We start from the raw sequence: 19,630 nt of genomic DNA on the forward strand, positions 1-19,630 counted from the left end.
AGGTACAAATTTCAGACACACACACACGTTTGAAAATTCAAAACAATGTTCTTTATAATGAAAATTCACTTAAACCAAGCCCTCTTTTGGGATAGCAAAGAGCACTCGTCTCCAAACAAACTGGTAATTTGTACAAGTCCCTTATCAGTTCTGTGATACTTAGCTTGCAGCTGTGAGGCAATTCACAGTCCTTCTTCTTTCACAAAGTGAAACACACTTTGCTCTGGTTTAGTTTCAAAGCAGGGGAAAAATCAGCACACAAAAGGTCCAAGTCAGTAAAGCAGTCACGAAACACAAGGATCAGATAATCCTCCACAATGGCCAAACCCACAGGCTGCTATGTATAGCAGCCTCACTAGTGACCACAGCCCCACCCAACCACAGGTGGCCTCATTTTCTTTGATAATAATCTCTCAGTTGTTGTTGCCTATGCATCGCTCTCCGCATGCATGGCTGTATCATTAACTCTTGTTCCGAATCCAAGGAGGAGCTAGATAATTGATCTCCTTCTGAGCTGTCTGCCACACTCTCCTCCTCCCTGTCATTCATGTCTTCTTGGTCAGAGGAGCCTTCATCAGCAGATTCCACCGGGGGGGGGCAAAACAGGCCTGCAGCATGTGGATGTCTCCCCCACATCCACAGTCCTTGGGGCAGGAGCTGGGCCAGAGCTAACCACAACATAAGGTATTCAGTTGTTTAGTGAAACAAGCACATTTGAATTTCATCAATACTTTTATCATAAATCTTGATGCTACACAGAGTTTAATTTATTTTTTCCTGACAGTGCATCCTCCATATTTTGGTCCAGAATGATGGAGGTTAAAAAAACTGCATTTATTCTGAAATGGATTAGCAGGGGAAAGCTGATTTAGTAACGGTGTGACATTTAATTCCTTAGATAACAAAATTAAATGAAGAAGCAAACAGCCTTACTGAGGAAAAGGAACAATTGACAGGCAAACTGAGGGAGCAGGAGAAATGTCTCCAACAGCTACTGAAAGAGAAGACCTTGCTTCAAAAAGAGAGAGATGGCCTTCAGCAGATCGTGCAGAACATTAGAAAAGAAACACAAAGCCAACTTCAGGAGACCTTATCTGGAAACGCTGCGAAGGTATGTGATGCTTTCCGGTGAATGTAAAATAGCACTCCGTGGCTTGCATTGACTGCCGATCAGTTTCCAGTCACAATTCAAAGTGTTGGTCATGACCTTTAAAGCCCTACATGGCATTGGACCAGATTACCTCCGGAACCGCCTTCTACCGCACGAATCCCAGCGACCGATAAGGTCCCACAGAGTTGGCCTTCTCCGGGTCCCGTCGACTAAACAATGTCGTTTGGCGGGTCCCAGGGGAAGAGCCTTCTGTGTGGCGGCCCCGGCCCTTTGGAACCAACTCCCCCCGGAGATTAGAACTGCCCCCACCCTCCGTGTCTTTCGTAAACTACTCAAGACTCATTTATACCGCCAGGCATGGGGGAGTTGAGATAGCTCTTCCCCCTAGGCCATTACAAGTTATGCATGGTATGTTTGTGTGTATGTTTGGTTTTATAATAGGGGTTTTTAGTTGTTTTTTATTATTGGATTGTACATGTCGTGTTTATTATTGTTTTTAGACGCCCCGAGTCTGCGGAGAGGGGCGGCATACAAATCCAATAAATTATTATTATTATTATTATTATTATTATTATTATTATTATTATTATAGCATTTGTGGATCCAAAATAATTTGAACTATTTCAAAAGAGCACTGTAAGGGATTTAATTATTTACGGCAGTGCTGCTCAATTATTTTCTGTTACGCCCCTCAGGAAGAAATAAACATTTCACAACACACACCCCAACTCTCCGCCACAACGATTGTTTTCAATATTTGGCACATTTTCGCTGAAAAAACTCAAGAGGCTTATTGGTGTAATGTGTTTAAGTGACGACTTAATTTATTTGGCTTTATGCTGTTCGCTGCTAACATTTTTAGACACAGAAAACATACCGGTCTTTCCTAGTCTACCACAGTAGTCACAGTAAAGCCAAGCGCTATATATGCTTTGTCATAGTTCTTTGTCTTGATTTTTAGGAGATTTATGTTTGTCTCATTATCTCTGTATCTCCTCTCTTTTCATTCCTGTTAAATATTTTTCCATGGTGTCTCTTAAGGGTTTGTTATCTGCACTTCATATCTCCAGCTCTGTAGGCTAGAGCTAACCACAACAGATAAAATCCCAGGAATAAAGCAAAGCAGTAACTGCTCAACCTGAAAACACCTTTATTTATTTACCAACATTGTCTTTATACTTCAGATATGCTGATTAAGGGACTATAAATCTCGAAGGAGTCCTTGCTTAAACCCAAGCAAAGCTCTAAAGTTCCTTTGCAAAACAATGAGGCCTTTTTGCTTCTAAATTGGTCAAGATTGTATTTTGTTCCTCCATTCTGCCCCTATAAAACAACTCGCATAAGTTGTGAAAACATTCTGCCCATGCATAGAACCAATATAAAACCTATTCTAGCTTTTGTACACCTACTGGCCACTGGCAAAGACTGGGAGATACTATCAGGGTATGTGAAGTATTTTTGTGAAGTATCACGTTGTCTTTTTGCTTTATCATAAAGTATTATATCACCTGTATACCACAAAACTCTTCTTACAGGCAAATTCTGCACAAGCTTGATGCAATTATTTATTTTGATTTTACTTTATTGTGAGAAGTACATTTATTTATTTTATTTATTTATTGGATTTGTATGCCGCCCCTCTCCGCAGACTCGGGGCGGCTAACAACAATGATTAAAAAACAGCATGTAACAATCCAATTAATAAAACAACTAAAAACCCTTATTATAAAAACCAAACATACACACAAACATACCATACATAACTTGTAATGGCCTAGGGGAAGGAATATCCTAACTCCCCCATGCCTGGCGACAAAGGTGGGTCCTGAGTAATTTGCGAAAGACAAGGAGGGTGGGGGCCGTTCTAATCTCTGGGGGGAGTTGATTCCAGAAGGCCGGGGCCGCCACAGAGAAAGCTCTTCCCCTGGGGCCCGCCAAACGACATTGTTTGGTCAACGGGACCCGGAGAAGGCCAACTCTGTGGGACCTTATCGGCCACTGGGATTCGTGCGGTAGAAGGCGGTTCCGGATGTATTCTGGCCCAATGCCATGTAGGGCTTGAAAGGTCATTACCAACACTTTGAATTGTGACCGGAAATCGATCGGCAGCCAGTGCAGGCCACGGAGTGTTGCAGAAATGTGGGCAAATCTAGGAAGCCCCACGATGGCTCTCGCGGCCGCATTCTACACGATTTTCTGGTGGGATGTGTTTCTTTCTCATCTGGTCTTAATTACACCAATGCAAAAAACCACTACTCCCTGTGTCAAAGAAAGCACGTTCTCTGGGGTCACACACACACACACACCCCGGTTAAGATTTATGGTAAATAATATTAATAAAATTGAAATGTGCGTCTTTCCCACATTTTAATTTCATTAATATTGTTTACCATAAATCTTGGCTTTGGTTTAGTTTTCCCTAACTGTGCATCCTCCATATTTTTACCTTAATGATGGGGATTAAAAAAAAAAAAACACCTGCATTTATTCTGAAAGGGATTAGCAGGGGAAGGCTGATTTAGTAACGGTGTGACATTTAATTCCTTAGATAACAAGATTAAATGAAGAAGCAAACAGCCTTACTGAAGAAAAGGAGCAATTGACAGCCAAACTGAGGGAGCAGGAGAAATGTCTCCAACAGCTACTGAAAGAGAAGACCTTGCTTCAAAAAGAGAGAGAGGACCTTCAGCAGATGGTGCAGAACATTAGAAAAGAAACACAGAGCCAACTTCAGGAGACCTTATCTGGAAACGCTGCGAAGGTATGAGATGCTTTCCGATGAATGGAAAATAGCATTTGTGGATCCAAAATAATTTGAACTACAGTGGTCTCTCAATTTTCGCGGGTTCGAACTTCGCGAAACGGCTATACCACGGTTTTTCAAAAATATTAATTAAAAAATACTTTGCTGTTTTTTTCCCTATACCACGGTTTTTCCCGCCCGATGACGTCATATGTCATCGCAAAACCTTCATCCGCCTTTAATAAATATTTTTTTTAATAAACTTTAATAAATAAACATGGTGAGTAATAATCTAAATGGTTGCTAAGGGAATGAGAAATTGCAGTTTTGGGGTTTAAAGTGTTAAGGGATGGCTTGTGGTACTGTTCATAGCCAAAAATAGTGTATTTACTTCCGCATCTCTACTTCACGGAAATTCGACTTTCGCGGGCGGTCTTGGAACACATCCCCCGCGAAAATCGAGGGAATGCTGTATTTCAAAAGAGCACTGTAAGGGATTCAATTATTTACGGCAGTGCTGCTCAATTATTTTCTGTTACGCCCCTCAGGAAGAAATAAACATTTCACAACACACACACCAACTCTCCGCCACAACGATTGTTTTCAATATTTTTCACATTTTCACTGAAAAAACTCAAGGGGCTTACTGTGTAATTGGGGTGTAATGTGTTTAAGTGACGACTTAATTTATTTGGCTTTATGCTGTTCGCTGCTAACATTTTTAGACACAGAAACATACCGGTCTTTCCTAGTCTACCACAGTAGTCACAGTGAAGCCAAACGCTATACAGTAGTACCTCTAGATACGAGCTGCTCCACATGCGAGTATTCCAAGATACGAGCCACAAGGGGAGAGAAATTTCTGTTTCAGACCCGAGCTCAAATTCGGGATACGAGCCGAGCGTCCACTAGGTGGCGCAAAAATCCTTGCTTCTGGTTATCTCGGAGGGGAAAAACAAAATCTAAAGTCATTTGTTCCAGATACGAGTTGTTCGACATACAAGCTCCCTTCTGGAACGAATTAAACTCGTATCTAGAGGTACTACTGTATATGCTTCGTCATAGTTCCTTGTCTTGATTTTTCAGGAGATTTATGATGTTTGTCTCCTTATCTCTGTATCTCCTCTCTTTTCATCCCTGTTAAATATTTTTCCATGGTGTCTCTTAAGGGTTTGTTATCTGCACTTCATATCTCCAGCTCTGTAGGCTAGAGCTAACCACAACAGATAAAATCCCAGGAATTAAGCAAAGCAGTAACTGCTCAACCTGAAAACACCTTTATTTATTTACCAACATTGCTGATGGTATGCTGATTAAGGGACTATAAATCTTCAGATATGCTGATTAAGGGACTATAAATCTCGAAGGAGTCTTTGCTTCAACCCAAGCAAAGCTCTAAAGTTCCTTTCCAAAACAATGAGGCCTTTTTGCTTCTAAATTGGTCAAGATTGCATTTTGTTCCTCCATCCTGCCCCTATAAAACAACTTGCATAAGTTGTGAAAACATTCTGCCCATGCAGAGAACCAATATAAAACCTATTCTAGCTTTTGTACACCTACTGGCCACTGGCAAAGACTGGGAGATACTATCAGGGTATGTGAAGTATTTTTGTGAAGTATCACGTTGTCTTTTTGCTTTATCATAAAGTATTATATCACCTGTATACCACAAAACTCTTCTTACAGGCAAATTCTGCACAAGCTTGATGCAATTATTTATTTTGATTTTACTTTATTGTGAGAAGTACATTTATTTATTTTATTTATTTATTGGATTTGTATGCCGCCCCTCTCCGCAGACTCGGGGCGGCTAACAACAATGATTAAAAAACAGCATGTAACAATCCAATTAATAAAACAACTAAAAACCCTTATTATAAAAACCAAACATACACACAAACATACCATACATAACTTGTAATGGCCTAGGGGAAGGAATATCCTAACTCCCCCCATGCCTGGCGACAAAGGTGGGTCTTGAGTAATTTGGGGGGAGTTGATTCCAGAGGGCCGGGGCCGCCACAGAGAAAGCTCTTCCCCTGGGGCCCGCCAAACGACAGTGTTTGGTCGACGGGACCCGGAGAAGGCCAACTCTGTGGGACCTTATCGGCCACTGGGATTCGTGCGGTAGAAGGCGGTTCCGGATGTATTCTGGCCCAATGCCATGTAGGGCTTGAAAGGTCATTACCAACACTTTGAATTGTGACCGGAAATCGATCGGCAGCCAGTGCAGGCCACGGAGTGTTGCAGAAATGTAGGCAAATCTAGGAAGCCCCACGATGGCTCTCGCGGCCGCATTCTACACGATTTTCTGGTGGGATGTGTTTCTTTCTCATCTGGTCTTAATTACACCAATGCAAAAAACCACTACTCCCTGTGTCAAAGAAAGCACGTTCTCTGGGGTCACACACACACACACACCCCGGTTAAGATTTATGGTAAATAATATTAATAAAATTGAAATGTGCGTCTTTCCCACATTTTAATTTCATTAATATTGTTTACCATAAATCTTGGCTTTGGTTTAGTTTTCCCTAACTGTGCATCCTCCATATTTTTACCTTAATGATGGGGATTAAAAAAAAAAAAACACCTGCATTTATTCTGAAAGGGATTAGCAGGGGAAGGCTGATTTAGTAACGGTGTGACATTTAATTCCTTAGATAACAAGATTAAATGAAGAAGCAAACAGCCTTACTGAAGAAAAGGAGCAATTGACAGCCAAACTGAGGGAGCAGGAGAAATGTCTCCAACAGCTACTGAAAGAGAAGACCTTGCTTCAAAAAGAGAGAGAGGACCTTCAGCAGATGGTGCAGAACATTAGAAAAGAAACACAGAGCCAACTTCAGGAGACCTTATCTGGAAACGCTGCGAAGGTATGAGATGCTTTCCGATGAATGGAAAATAGCATTTGTGGATCCAAAATAATTTGAACTACAGTGGTCTCTCAATTTTCGCGGGTTCGAACTTCGCGAAACGGCTATACCACGGTTTTTCAAAAATATTAATTAAAAAATACTTTGCTGTTTTTTTACCTATACCACGGTTTTTTCCCGCCCGGTGACGTCATACGTCATCGCAAAACTTTCATCCGCCTTTAATAAATATTTTTTTAATAAACTTTAATAAATAAACATAGTTGCTAAGGGAATGAGAAATTGCAGTTTAGGGGTTTAAAGTGTTAAGAGAAGGCTTGTGATACTGTTCATAGCCAAAAATAGTGTATTTACTTCCGCATCTCTACTTCGCGGAAATTCGACCTTCACGGGCGGTCTCGGAACACATCCCCCGCAAAAATCGAGGAAACACTGTACTTCAAAAGAGCACTGTAAGGGATTTAATTATTTACGGCAGTGCTGCTCAATTATTTTCTGTTACGCCCCCCCCCCAGGAAGAAATAAACATTTCACGACACACATCCCATTCTCCGCCACAACGATTGTTTTCAATATTTGTCACATTTTCGCTGAAAAAACTCAAGAGGGTTATCAGTGTAATTGGGGTGTAATGTGTTTAAGTGACGACTTTATTTATTTATTCATTCATTCATTCATTCATTCATTCATTCATTCATTCATTCATTTATTTATTTATTTATTTATTTATTTATTTATTTATTTATTTATTTATTTATTTATTTATTGGTTTTGTATGCCGCCCCTCTCCGTAGACTCGGGGTGGCTAACAACAATAATCAAAACAGCATGTAAATCCAATACTACAACAACTAAAAAAACCTTATTTTAAAACCAATCATACCTACAAGCAAACATTTGGCTTTATGCTGTTCGCTGCTAACATTTTTAGACACAGAAAACATACCGGTCTTTCCTAGTCTCCCACAGTAGTCACAGTGAAGCCAAGCGCTATATATGCTTCGTCGTAGTTCCTTGTCTTGATTTTCAGGAGATTTATGATGTTTGTCTCATTATCTCTGTATCTTCTCTCTTTTCATCCCTGTTAAATATTTTTTCATGGTGTCTCTTAAGGGTTTGTTATCTGCACTTCATATCTCCAGCTCTGTACTCTGTGCTATTGTTTTGTGCAAAAAAGCACTACTCCCTACACCAAAGAAAACACGTTCTCTGGGATCACATGCCCCCCCCCAATTAAGATTTATGGTAAATAATATTAATGAAATTAAAATGTGCGTCCTTCCCACATTTTAATTTCATTAATATAGTTTTGATTTAGTTTTCCCTAACTGTGCATCCTCCATATTTTTACCTTAATGATGGGGATTTTTTTTTAAAAAAAAAAACCCTGCATTTATTCTCAAACGGATTAGCAGGGGGAGGCTGATTTAGTAACGGTGTGACATTTAATTCCTTAGGTAACAAAATTAAATGAAGAAGCAAACAGCCTTACTGAGGAAAAGGAGCAATTGACAGCCAAACTGAGGGAGCAGGAGAAATGTCTCCAACAGCTACTGAAAGAGAAGACCTTGCTTCAAAAAGAGAGAGAGGACCTTCAGCAGATGATGGAGAACATTAGAAAAGAAACACAGAGCCAACTTCAGGAGACCTTATCTGGAAATGCTGCGAAGGTATGAGATGCTTTCCAGTGAATGGAATTTACTGATACAGTGGTACCTCGGTTCTTGAACGCTTTGGTTTTCGTACATTTCGGATACTGAACGAAATTTTCTGCAAAAATTTGCTTCGGTATCCGAACAAAAATTCGGACACTGAACAGAAAATTTTGTTTACTATCCGAAATGTAAGATCTGAGGGGACGGGGTGAGAGAGAATGGGAGTCGGAATCCCGACACGCCCCTCCTGGCCGCCCTCTTAACAGCCTCCCAGTCTCTACCTTGTAACTGCTCCAAGCTGCAGGAAGGGTAGGGCTGGCTGCAATACCGGCAGCTTCGGGGGGGGACTCCTTTCCACAGCGGTTCAGTTCGTTACCTCCAGGCAGCTGCACCAACTTTTTCTTTCCCGGCGGCGGCTCCAGCAGCTTCCCTTCGAGGAGCAGCAGCAGCGTCAGGAACGTCACGTAATGAAGGGAAGCCGCAGGAGCCGCCGCCGCCGCCGCCGGGAAAGAAAAAGTCGGTGCAGCTGCCTGGAGGTAACGAACTGAACCGCTGTGGAAAGGAGCCCCCCCCCGCCCCGAAGCTGCCGGTATTGCAGCCAGCCCTACCCTTCCTGCAGCTTGGAGCAGTTACAAGGTAGAGACTGGGAGGCTGTTAAGAGGGCGGCCAGGAGGGGCGTGTTGGGATTCCGACTCCCATTCCCTCTCGCCCCGTCCCCTCAGATATAGGGGAAGGTTTGGTAGGGAAGGTTTGCCTATTTGCCGATGACTCTAAAGTATGCAATACGGTTGATATTCCTGGAGGCGTCTGTAATATGGTAAATGATTTAGCTTTACTAGATAAATGGTCAAAGCAATGGAAACTGCAGTTTAATGTTTCCAAATGTAAAATAATGTACTTAGGGAAAAGGAATCCTCAATCTGAGTATTGTATTGGCAGTTCTGTGTTAGCAAAAACTTCAGAAGAAAAGGATTTAGGACTAGTGATTTCTGACAGTCTCAAAATGGGTGAACAGTGCAGTCAGGCGGTAGGGAAAGCAAGTAGGATGCTTGGCTGCATAGCTAGAGGTATAACAAGCAGGAAGAGGGAGATTATGATCCTGCTATATAGAGTGCTGGTGAGACCACATTTGGAATACTGTGTTCAGTTCTGGAGACCTCACCTACAAAAAGATATTGACAAAATTGAATGAGTCCAAAGACGGGCTACAAGAATGGTGGAAGGTCTTAAGCATAAAGCATATCAGGAAAGACTTAATGAACTCAATCTGTATAGTCTGGAGGACAGAAGGAAAAGGGGGGACATGATCGAAACATTTAAATATGTTAACGGGTTAAATAAGGTCCAGGAGGGAAGTGTTTTTAATAGGAAAGTCAACACAAGAACAAGGGGACACAATCTGAAGTTAGTTGGGGGAAAGATCAAAAGCAACATGAGAAAATATTATTTTACTGAAAGAGTAGTAGATCCTTGGAACAAACTTCCAGCAGACGTGGTTGGTAAATCCACAGTCACTGAATTTAAACATGCCTGGGATAAACATATATCCATCCTAAGATAAAATACAGAAAATAGTATAAGGGCAGACTAGATGGACCATGAGGTCTTTTTCTGCTGTCAGTCTTCTATGTTTCTATGTATCCTATTTATTATTTATTTATTTATTTATTTAATTGGATTTATACGCCATCATTCTCCGAAGACTCGGGGCGGCTTACATCACAGTTGGACATAATCTACTCACATTGAGATAACAGTTTACCACTGAATAAATATTCTTCTTTCCAGGATTCTGAAATGAATGGCAAACCAAAGATGCAAAACTGCTTTGATATTTTGGAAATGAAAATATTCAAAATGACGGTAAATGCTGTCAGCATTTTTCTCTATTTCCCATTGATTTAAATCTGTAGTAAGTGAAGTTCTAACTTCTACCTTTTACCCTTCTTCTGCCTGTTCTTACACAAAGACTGGAGTCAATTTCCAGTTATACCCAATCTATTTGCTAACTTGTATTTTATAGCAGAATACAGAGGAACATCCATTTGGAATCCAGGAAGTCTTGATATTGAAAGATGAATTGTAAATCTAGTGATTTAATCAGAATAATTGCTACCCCAAGAATTCTTCTCTTCTGCTGCTGTTATCAGAGTTGTCCAGATTATGGTTTTAAAAAAAAACCATACCTCACAGTGACAGTGGTAACAGTGTGAAAGAAACTCCATTTATTGATTTATTTTTAATATTGCACTTAAAAGATGGACACTGTTGATCATGCCGTTGTGGTTGCCATCTTGAGATTTTATTTTTTTTTAATCACACCTTGCTGATATCTCCCACAGCTATTTTTCCTCAGCTGTCTGTGAATGTATAATACAGTGTTCCCTCGATTTTTCACGGGGGATGCGTTCTGAGACCGACCGCCAAAGTCGAATTTCCGCGAAGTAGAGATGCGGAAGTAAATACACTATTTTTGGCTATGAACAGTATCACAAGCCTTCCCTTAACACTTTAAACCCCTAAATTACAATTTCCCATTCCCTTAGCAACCATTTAGATTATTACTCAACATGTTTATTTATTAAAGTTTCTTTAAAAAAATATTTATTACAGGCAGACGAAAGTTTGGGGATAACATATGACGTCATTGGGTGGGAAAAAACGTGGTACAGTGATACCTTGTCTTACAAACTTAATTGGTTCTGGGACGAGGTTCTTAAGGTGAAAAGTTTGTAAGACGAAACAATGTTTCCCATAGGAATCAATGGAAAAGCGATTAATGCGTGCAAGCCCAAAATTCATCCCTTTTGGCAGCCGAAGCGCCCGTTTTTGCACTGCTGGGAGTCCCCTGAGGCTCTCCTCCATGGGAAACCCCACCTCCCGACTTCCGTGTTTTTGCGATGCTGCAGGGGAATCCCAGCATCACAAAAATGAGCGCTTTGCTGGCAATGGAAGTCCGGAGATGGGGTTTCCCAGCGAAGGGAGCATCAGTGAAATCACAGCATCGCAAAAATATCCCTAGACTTCTGTGTTTTTGCGATGCTGCGATTTCACTGAGGCTCCCCTCGCAGGGAAACCCCACCTCCAAACTTCCGTTGCCAGCGAAGTGCCCGTTTAAACGGGTGCTTTGCTGGCAACAGAGGTCCGGAGGTGGGGCATCCCAGCGGCGGCGGTGGGTTTGTAAGGTGAAAATAGTTTGTAAGAAGAGCCAAAAAAATCTTAAACCCTGGGTTTGTATCTCGAAAAGTTTGTATGATGAGGGGTTTGTAAGACGAGGTATCACTGTATAGGGGAAAAAACCGTGAAGTATTTTTTAATTAATATTTTTGAAAAACCGTGGGATAGACTTTTTGCGAAGTTCGAACCCGCGAAAATCGAGGGAACACTGTATATGTTATAGTGAGAGGTAGGATTACAGCAAGGACAAACCTAAAGTTCAAGAATGGGTATAGTAGCTTGTTAACATGACTGCAATTCACAAAATGCACTCTGGTTGGTTGGTCAAAATGTGTTTCTAAATAGCGCACGGCTGTGATCTTTCGCACTATGAAATTTCACTTTATTCCCGCTAGTGACTTTTTGTGATTTTTGATAAAATGGCTGTTTTTAAAAGATGAAAACCTTGGTTAATTTCAACCTGTTTCTTTTTTATTTCAGGAGGATCTGAAGAAATTCCCAGAGCTGGAAAAAACATCTGAATATTTTATAAAAATCTCTCTTCGGATCAAAAATCAGTTTGAGAGCCAGAAAGCCCTAGTAGCCAAGTGGCTTCCTGACCTTTCTCCCCAGGAAGCCCATAAAATCAAAAGGCTTCAATTTCAAAATGAGCGCATAAATAACAGCCTCTACAGCTTGTTGAACGAACTTCAGGTAGTAGTTTTAGATAGTATTTTGTATCACATGAAGTTCGGCAAAAGTTCGGGTTCGGCAAAAGTTCGGGTTTGGCGTTCGGGTTCAGGAGGACGCCGAGAAGCCCCCCGGCTGTTTCAAAAGGCAACAGCCAGGCGGCGGGGCTTATTGGCAGCCACCCAAACCCGAACTTTTGCCGAACGTCCGGGTTCGGTATTCGGGCGGCGGGTTCATAAGGCGGAAAAAGTTCGTAAGAAGAGGCAAAAAAATTCCAAACCCTGGGTTCGCATCTCGGAAAGTTAGTATGACGAGGGGTTCGTATCACGAGATACTACTGTATTCACTTTGTATCTCCCACTCTGTGCTGTGTGCTACTGTTTAGTGCAAAACATTCCTACTCCCTGTGCCAAAAAAAGGTACATTCCCAAGGGTCACATGCCCCCCTGTCATTGCTCCATGCCCCCCTCCAGGGGGGCTTGCCCCACTATTTGAAAAACACTGATCTAGCTCAACCTTCCCCAGCTTAAGGCTCCTCCAACGAGGAGCACTTCTGTTCCCAGAATTCCCTATCCAGTAATCCTTGGTTGAGAATTTGAAACAATTGTTTATATATCTGGAGACTGTAGCTCCTCTGGTGGCCAGAAGCTGCAATAGCAGGAGTATACTGTTGTACCATATAAGTGCCGTCGTTTGTGTGTGTGGGTGCCATACTGACAGGTACTGTACCGTAATCAGTGTACCGTGCGGTACACTTTCTTTGGGGGTGTCAGCTTTTCTGCCTGTGAATTTGTCTTATTTGAGAAATATAAGGCACCCCCCGAAAATAAGACGTAGCACAACTTTTGGAGCAAAAATTAATATAAGACAGTGTCTTATTTTCGGGGAAACACGGTAGCATTAGTGGGTTTTAAATCCTGTAGCTACTGGTTTGCTTGTGCACGCGCACATCCCTGGTTGATGGGCAAAACCTCACACCACTGTTGGTTTGCCAAACTGGGAGCAATCTGCCTCTGGATGGTAGCCCATGTTAAACATGTCAGGTTTTGTGGCACCTTTGAAATATGAGCAAACTTATTGTAAAGTTTACTTACAGAGTAAAGTTAAAATGGTGTGCAGCAGCTTATCCCGAGATAAATGACTGTACTAGATTTTGAGCACTTCTGGTCTGTTGGTAAATAGCAGTAGCACTTAGACTTATATACCATTTCACAATGCTTTACAGCCCCTCACTAAGCAGTTTACAGAGTCAGCCTATGGCCTCCCAACAATTTGGCTTCTCATTTTACCGACCACGGAAGGATGGAAGGCTGAGTCAACCTTGAACCTCGGTCAGGATCAAACTCCTAGTTACGGGCAGAGTCAGCCTATAATACTGTAGTTTAACCACTGTACCACCACGGCTCTTAATTAAATTCCTCATCTTCCACAGTACTTGTTTGCCTGCTTGGGTGACAAAAGAAGCGAATATTATACAAACATCAGCAAGTGCACGAGGGAGTTGCTCAATGAGCAAAGGACGCAACATGCATTGCGAATGGAAATACAACAGCTGGAAAGGCCTCCCTTGGAACAGCAAGGAGCTGGAGCGCAGGAGCCTGGCGTCTCTGAGTTGATACAGAGCTTGGATGGTTTCGCAGAGGTAATGCTTTTCCAAAGGTTGCTTGCTTGGGGCTGGGGCTATTGCTTTGGATATATGTTAGGTGTCAAATGTACAGGAGGTAGCACTGGATAGATTATGACTATTCAAAAATTTTATTATTATATTGTATTTTAAGATTGATGGTATATCATATTGCAATGGAAACTGCAGTTTAATGTTTCCAAATGTAAAATAATGCACTTGGGGAAAAGGAATCCTCAGTCTGAGTATTGTATTGGCAGTTCTGTGTTAGCAAAAACTTCAGAAGAAAAAGATTTAGGGATAATGATTTCTGACAGTCTCAAAATGGGTGAACAGTGCAGTCAGGCGGTATGGAAAGCAAGTAGGATGCTTGGCTGCATAGCTAGAGGTATAACAAGCAAGGAAGAGGGAGATTGTGATCCCGCTGTATAGAGCGCTGGTGAGACCACATTTGGAAGACTGTGTTCAGTTCTGGAGACCTCACCTACAAAAAGATATTGACAAAATTGAACGGGTCCAAAGACGGGCTACAAGAATGGTGGAAGGTCTTAAGCATAAAAGGTATCAGGAAAGACTTAATGAACTCAATCTGTATAGTCTGGAGGACAGAAGGAAAAGGGGGGACATGATCGAAACATTTAAATATATTAAAGGGTTAAATAAGGTCCAGGAGGGAAGTGTTTTTAATAGGAAAGTGAACACAAGAACAAGGGGACACAATCTGAAGTTAGTTGGGGGAAAGATCAAAAGCAACATGAGAAAATATTATTTTACTGAAAGAGTAGTAGATCCTTGGAACAAACTTCCAGCAGACGTGGTAGATAAATCCACAGTAACTGAATTGAAACATGCCTGGGATAAACATATATCCATCCTAAGATAAAATACAGAAAATAGTATAAGGGCAGACTAGATGGACCAGGAGGTCTTTTTCTGCCGTCAGACTTCTATGTTTCTATGTGTGAGGAAAATAAAAAAACTTTTTCCTGGACAAGCTCAGCCTCTTAGCCACTGAGCCATCGGGTCCCAAGTGATGCTGCCAATACTGTTTTTCTTTCTAAAAGAGCTCAGGGCAGTTTTTGAGAGAAGAAACCCCCCCCAAAAAAATGTAAATGAAATCATCATATAAGAAGTTGAATATTCCATTTGACAAAAATACATTTACTTTGGTCTCTAGTATAATTCAGCACTTGGGCTACTTTGGCAATTATATTTGATAGGGCACAGCAGAAGAGGGAATACTAAACCAGAGTTTTTCCTAAAAGCTGTAATTCAAGGTACAACGTTTTTCAATGTCCGTCCTTGGCATGTCCATTTAAAACTTGTAGGAAGAATATAATGTATCTATTGGAATTGCATTTCTGCTATGATGCCCCTTTGAACAGGTGGCAAGATAAGTCAGATTAAAGATTTCCTTTCAGTGCTGTTAACTAGTGATGGGCAAACCCACCGGTGTTTGGGTTCGGCAAGTTCGGACGAACTTTACGCAAAATTCGGCCAAACCTGAACAGGGAATCCCACCAAGAGATTCCGGGGGCGGAGCTTTGACGTCACATATACCGGCAGATTGCTAAGGACGCCAAGGTGATCACTTCCTGGATTCCATGGAATCCAGGAAGTGATCACCTTGGCATCCTTAGCAACCTGCCGGTGACGTCAAAGCTCCAAACGCCGAACGCGACCCCGAACTTTGCCTGAAGTTTCAAAAAATTTCAGGTTCGTGTTCGGCATACCGAACACCGCAAAATTCAGTATGGACCCGAATTGTGCGGGTTCGGTTCGCCCATCACTACTGTTAACTAAGCTAGAAGGGTTAATATTGCATCTGTGTTAAGAGGTTTCTGCAAAAATTTCTTCCCAGTTACCGTGCTGCAAAAAATAAGTCATACTACATGTCTTGACAAACGAGATCATTTTTATGTATTTCTTGGCACAGCAAATTTCGAAAGAAGTTTCTGAAATGGAAGAAGAACTTGGTAGCACCAAGGTTATGCTACAGGAGTTGGAACAGTATTTACAACAGTGCTCAGATTGTTTTGATTTGAAAGGCTTTGAGGCAACAGTGAAACAAAACGCTGAAAAGTTTAAGTCCACTGAACAACTTCTACGACCCAAAACCCAGGTACGAAATGCAGGTTTAAAATGTGTAGCACGGTATTATTGTTCGTGTCTTGTTAAGGTTGTTAAGGCCTTCTCCCGGTCCCATCGGCAAAACAGTGTCGTCTGGCGGGACCCAGGGGAAGAGCCTTCTCTGTGGCGGCCCCGTCCCTCTGGAATCAACTCCCCCCCTGAGATTAGGATTGCCCCCACCCTCCTTGCCTTTCGCAAACTCCTCAAAACCCACCTCTGTCGTCAGGCATGGGGAAATTGATCCCCCTGGGCCGTTCCCGCTTTGTGTATGGTATGTACGAGATGCATGATTGTCTTTTATATTAAGGTTTTTAAACTGTTTTTAAGTGTTGGATTTGTATTGTTTCTGTTGTTTGTGTATGGTATGTATGAGATGCATGATTGTCTTTCATATTAAGGTTTTTAAAGGGTTTTTAAGTGTTGGATTTGTATTGTTTCTGTTGTTTGTGTATGGTATGTACGAGATGCATGATTGTCTTTTATATTAAGGTTTTTAAACTGTTTTTAAGTGTTGGATTTGTATTGTTTCTGTTGTTTGTGTATGGTATGTATGAGATGCATGATTGTCTTTCATATTAAGGTTTTTAAAGGGTTTTTAAGTGTTGGATTTGTATTGTTTCTGTTCTTTGTGTATGGTATGTATGAGATGCATGATTGTCTTTTATATTAAGGTTTTTAAACTGTTTTTAAGTGTTGGATTTGTATTGTTTCTGTTGTTTGTGTATGGTATGTATGAGATGCATGATTGTCTTTCATATTAAGGTTTTTAAAGGGTTTTTAAGTGTTGGATTTGTACTGTTTCTGTTGTGAGCTATGGAGAGGGGCGGAATACAAATCTAATAAATAAATAATAAATAAGGGTGCACATGGAGATAAGGCGGTACAAGTAATTGCATGTTTCTTACAACTTTTACACTCTCTACATGGGGCTACCTTTGAAAAGTGTTCAGAAACTTCAGATCGTGCAGAATGCAGCTGCGAGAGCAGTCATGGGCTTCCCCAGGTATGCCCATGTTACTCCAACACTCCGCAGTCTGCATTGGTTGCCGATCAATTTCCGGTCATAATTCAAAGTGTTGGTTATGACCTATAAAGCCATTCATGGCATCGGAGTGGGCCTTCTCCGGGTCCCGTCAACTAAACAATGTCGGTTGGCGGGCCCCAGGGGAAGAGCCTTCTCTGTGGAGGCCCCGACTCTCTGGAACCAGCTCCCCCCAGAGATTAGAACTGCCCCTACTCTCCTTGCCTTTCGCAAACTCCTCAAAACCCACCTTTGTCGTCAGGCATGGGGGAACTGAGATATTTCCCCCGGGCCTATATAATTTATGTATGGTATGTTTGTAGGCATGTCTGCTTAAAAATGGGTTTTTTTAACTATTTTAAATTGTAAATTATTAGCTTTGTCAGGAACTCTTTTTATTGTGTTGTGAGCCGCCCCGAGTCTATGGAGAGGGGCGGCATACAAATCTAATAAATAAATAAAATAAATAAATAAACTTTAACAATCCAAAACTGATCTAGAATTTGCAGGAAATGTGTTCTGATGTAATTGGATGGCTGTATGTAAGAGATAGCAATGTAACATAACTGCTCCAATATCTATCGCTGCCTTTATATTACAGCCCTATTTCCAAGCTAGATTGGCAGTGGAAGCCCTAATCACCAACTATTGCAGAGATATCGATGCTACTCTGAAAGCAACTAGAGCAAAAACAAAGGAGATGACTCTACAGTTAGACGTGTTAAAGAAAAAACCAAAATCCTGTGGGGTTCCTAAGGTGACACTCAAAGAAGAAAACCATAAACTAGCATATAAACTGAGAGCCACAGAACAAGATACAAAGGTACGTTTTTGTTAAAACTCCTATTTGTCACTTCAGTCTGGTGTCTCTTCATTTGTCTAATTTGAGTAATGCTTAGTTCTTTTCTGTGCAATGTTTCCTGGTATGTCGTTTATTAAATTTCTGTTTAATCTCTGCTTCCCCAAATATATGCTGTTCCCAAATCCATTCTAGTCCTTTAAACAAGTTTCCTGAAAGTGTAAGTTTTATCCAACTTTTCTAGTCGAAGAGGACGGATGGTAAAAAATTTGGTTCATCAGGGTGGTAGATTTAGATAAATCATGACAGTTTGGTTTAAAAGAAATATATAGAACGATGCTTTTAAATCCATGGTTGCAGGAAACAAGATACAGTGATCCCTCGATTTTCGCGGGTTCAAACTTCTCGAAACGGCTATACCAGGTTTTTTTAAAAAAAAATTAATTAAAAAATACTCTGCGGGTTTTTTTCTATACCACTGTTTTTTCCACCCGATGACGTCACACGTCATCACCAAGAGTCACTTCTCTCTCTCTTTCTCTCTCTTTCCTGTCATTCTCTGCTTCAATCATTTTCTCATTTCTCTTTTTCTCCCCTTTTTTCTATCATTTTTCTCTCTCTCTCTCTACCTTCCACTCTCCCCCCCTCTTGCTCTCTCTCTCTTTCTCCCTCTCTCTCTCTCCCTCTCTCCTTTCTATCTCGCTCTGTCTGTTGCTCTCTCTCTGTGAGAACGCCTGCCCCGCCTCTCCTGCAGCCCCCTCGCTCACAGCTGGGACGAAAGCGCTCTCAGCTAAGGGACTGCGAGAGGGGTGGGGCAGGCATTCTCAAAGCGCTCAGAGCAGCTAGCGGCTGAATGAGGAGGATGAGAAGCCGTAGCTGCCAGCGCTGCTGCAGGAGGACCCGTGCCCCAAGAAAGCCGGTGAGAGGGGCAGATCGGGCGGGCGGGGGGTAGCGGCGAGGGGGCCAGAGGCGCTGGGGGGGCGGGGGCAGCCGACATTCAAAACAATCTTTGCCGGCCTCCGCACTTTCGTCGCTCCCTGCCCCCAACTTCAAGCCCGGCTCCTTGCGTGGCCTTGGAAAAGGGTGTGCAGGGGTAGTTTTTGGCTGTCCATAGCCAAAAATGGTGTTTTTACTTCCACATCTCTACTTCGCGGAAATTCGACTTTCACGGGCAGTCTGGGAACGCAACCCCCGCGAAAATCGAGGGGTCACTGTATTGGTAATTTCTGTCATGTGAAAAAACAAAAGAGTGTTTTCCAAATAGATGCATGAAATGGCAATGGGTTACCTTTTTATAAATGAGGAGATGTAGTTTTGAAATTAGTTTTGCTCATATTCATCCTCCTCTGATGCCGCAGCTCTTACTACTCTAGCAAAAAACTTTTTTTCTGATCATTTTCACTGTTTCAGGCTACACTTTTCTTATAAAGGGCCTGTTAGTACAGGGTACATGGTTGTTAGGGATTGCCATTGTAAACTGCATATTTTACACTGTACCAAACTTGTACTGTCACTTTAAATGTTACAGTTGCTACTGTAAAACTGTACTGTCACTTAAAGAGTTAACTTGTACTTGAAGAGTTAATATTCAAGGCTGTTTCGTCACTTCCTCATTGAAGCTATAAAAGCTCATTATTCTGCTGGGTCATTTCCTTTTCACTTTGCCTGAGAGTAGGGGGAGTTGTGTTTAAGCTTCGTGCTTGTATAAGCTTTGTGCTTTTATCTGTATTGTATAAGCTTATTATCTTCTTGTTTAAGCTTCGTGCTTATTATAGATTAGATTAGATTAGATTTATTGGATTTATATGCCGCCCCTCTCTGCAAA

The 19,630-nt window shown here is 41.6% G+C and overlaps 1 protein-coding gene across 4 annotated transcripts in view; it reads left to right on the forward strand.

Moving 5' to 3' along the window:
* CENPE (centromere protein E) overlaps window positions 1–19,630 on the forward strand; it is an 80,932-nt gene that overhangs the window by 52,523 nt on the left and 8,779 nt on the right. For all 4 annotated transcript variants that reach the window (XM_070757935.1, XM_070757938.1, XM_070757939.1 and 1 more), the window contains 9 exons: window positions 899–1,111; window positions 3,660–3,872; window positions 6,518–6,730; window positions 8,188–8,400; window positions 10,174–10,248; window positions 12,043–12,255; window positions 13,664–13,873; window positions 15,792–15,977; window positions 17,608–17,829. In XM_070757935.1, the coding sequence (XP_070614036.1) occupies window positions 899–1,111; window positions 3,660–3,872; window positions 6,518–6,730; window positions 8,188–8,400; window positions 10,174–10,248; window positions 12,043–12,255; window positions 13,664–13,873; window positions 15,792–15,977; window positions 17,608–17,829 (1,758 nt within the window). The remainder of the gene's footprint in view (window positions 1–898; window positions 1,112–3,659; window positions 3,873–6,517; window positions 6,731–8,187; window positions 8,401–10,173; window positions 10,249–12,042; window positions 12,256–13,663; window positions 13,874–15,791; window positions 15,978–17,607; window positions 17,830–19,630) is intronic.

This window comes from Erythrolamprus reginae, chromosome 7 (assembly GCF_031021105.1).
Source record: "Erythrolamprus reginae isolate rEryReg1 chromosome 7, rEryReg1.hap1, whole genome shotgun sequence".
NCBI classification, from domain to species: Eukaryota; Metazoa; Chordata; class Lepidosauria; order Squamata; family Dipsadidae; genus Erythrolamprus; species Erythrolamprus reginae.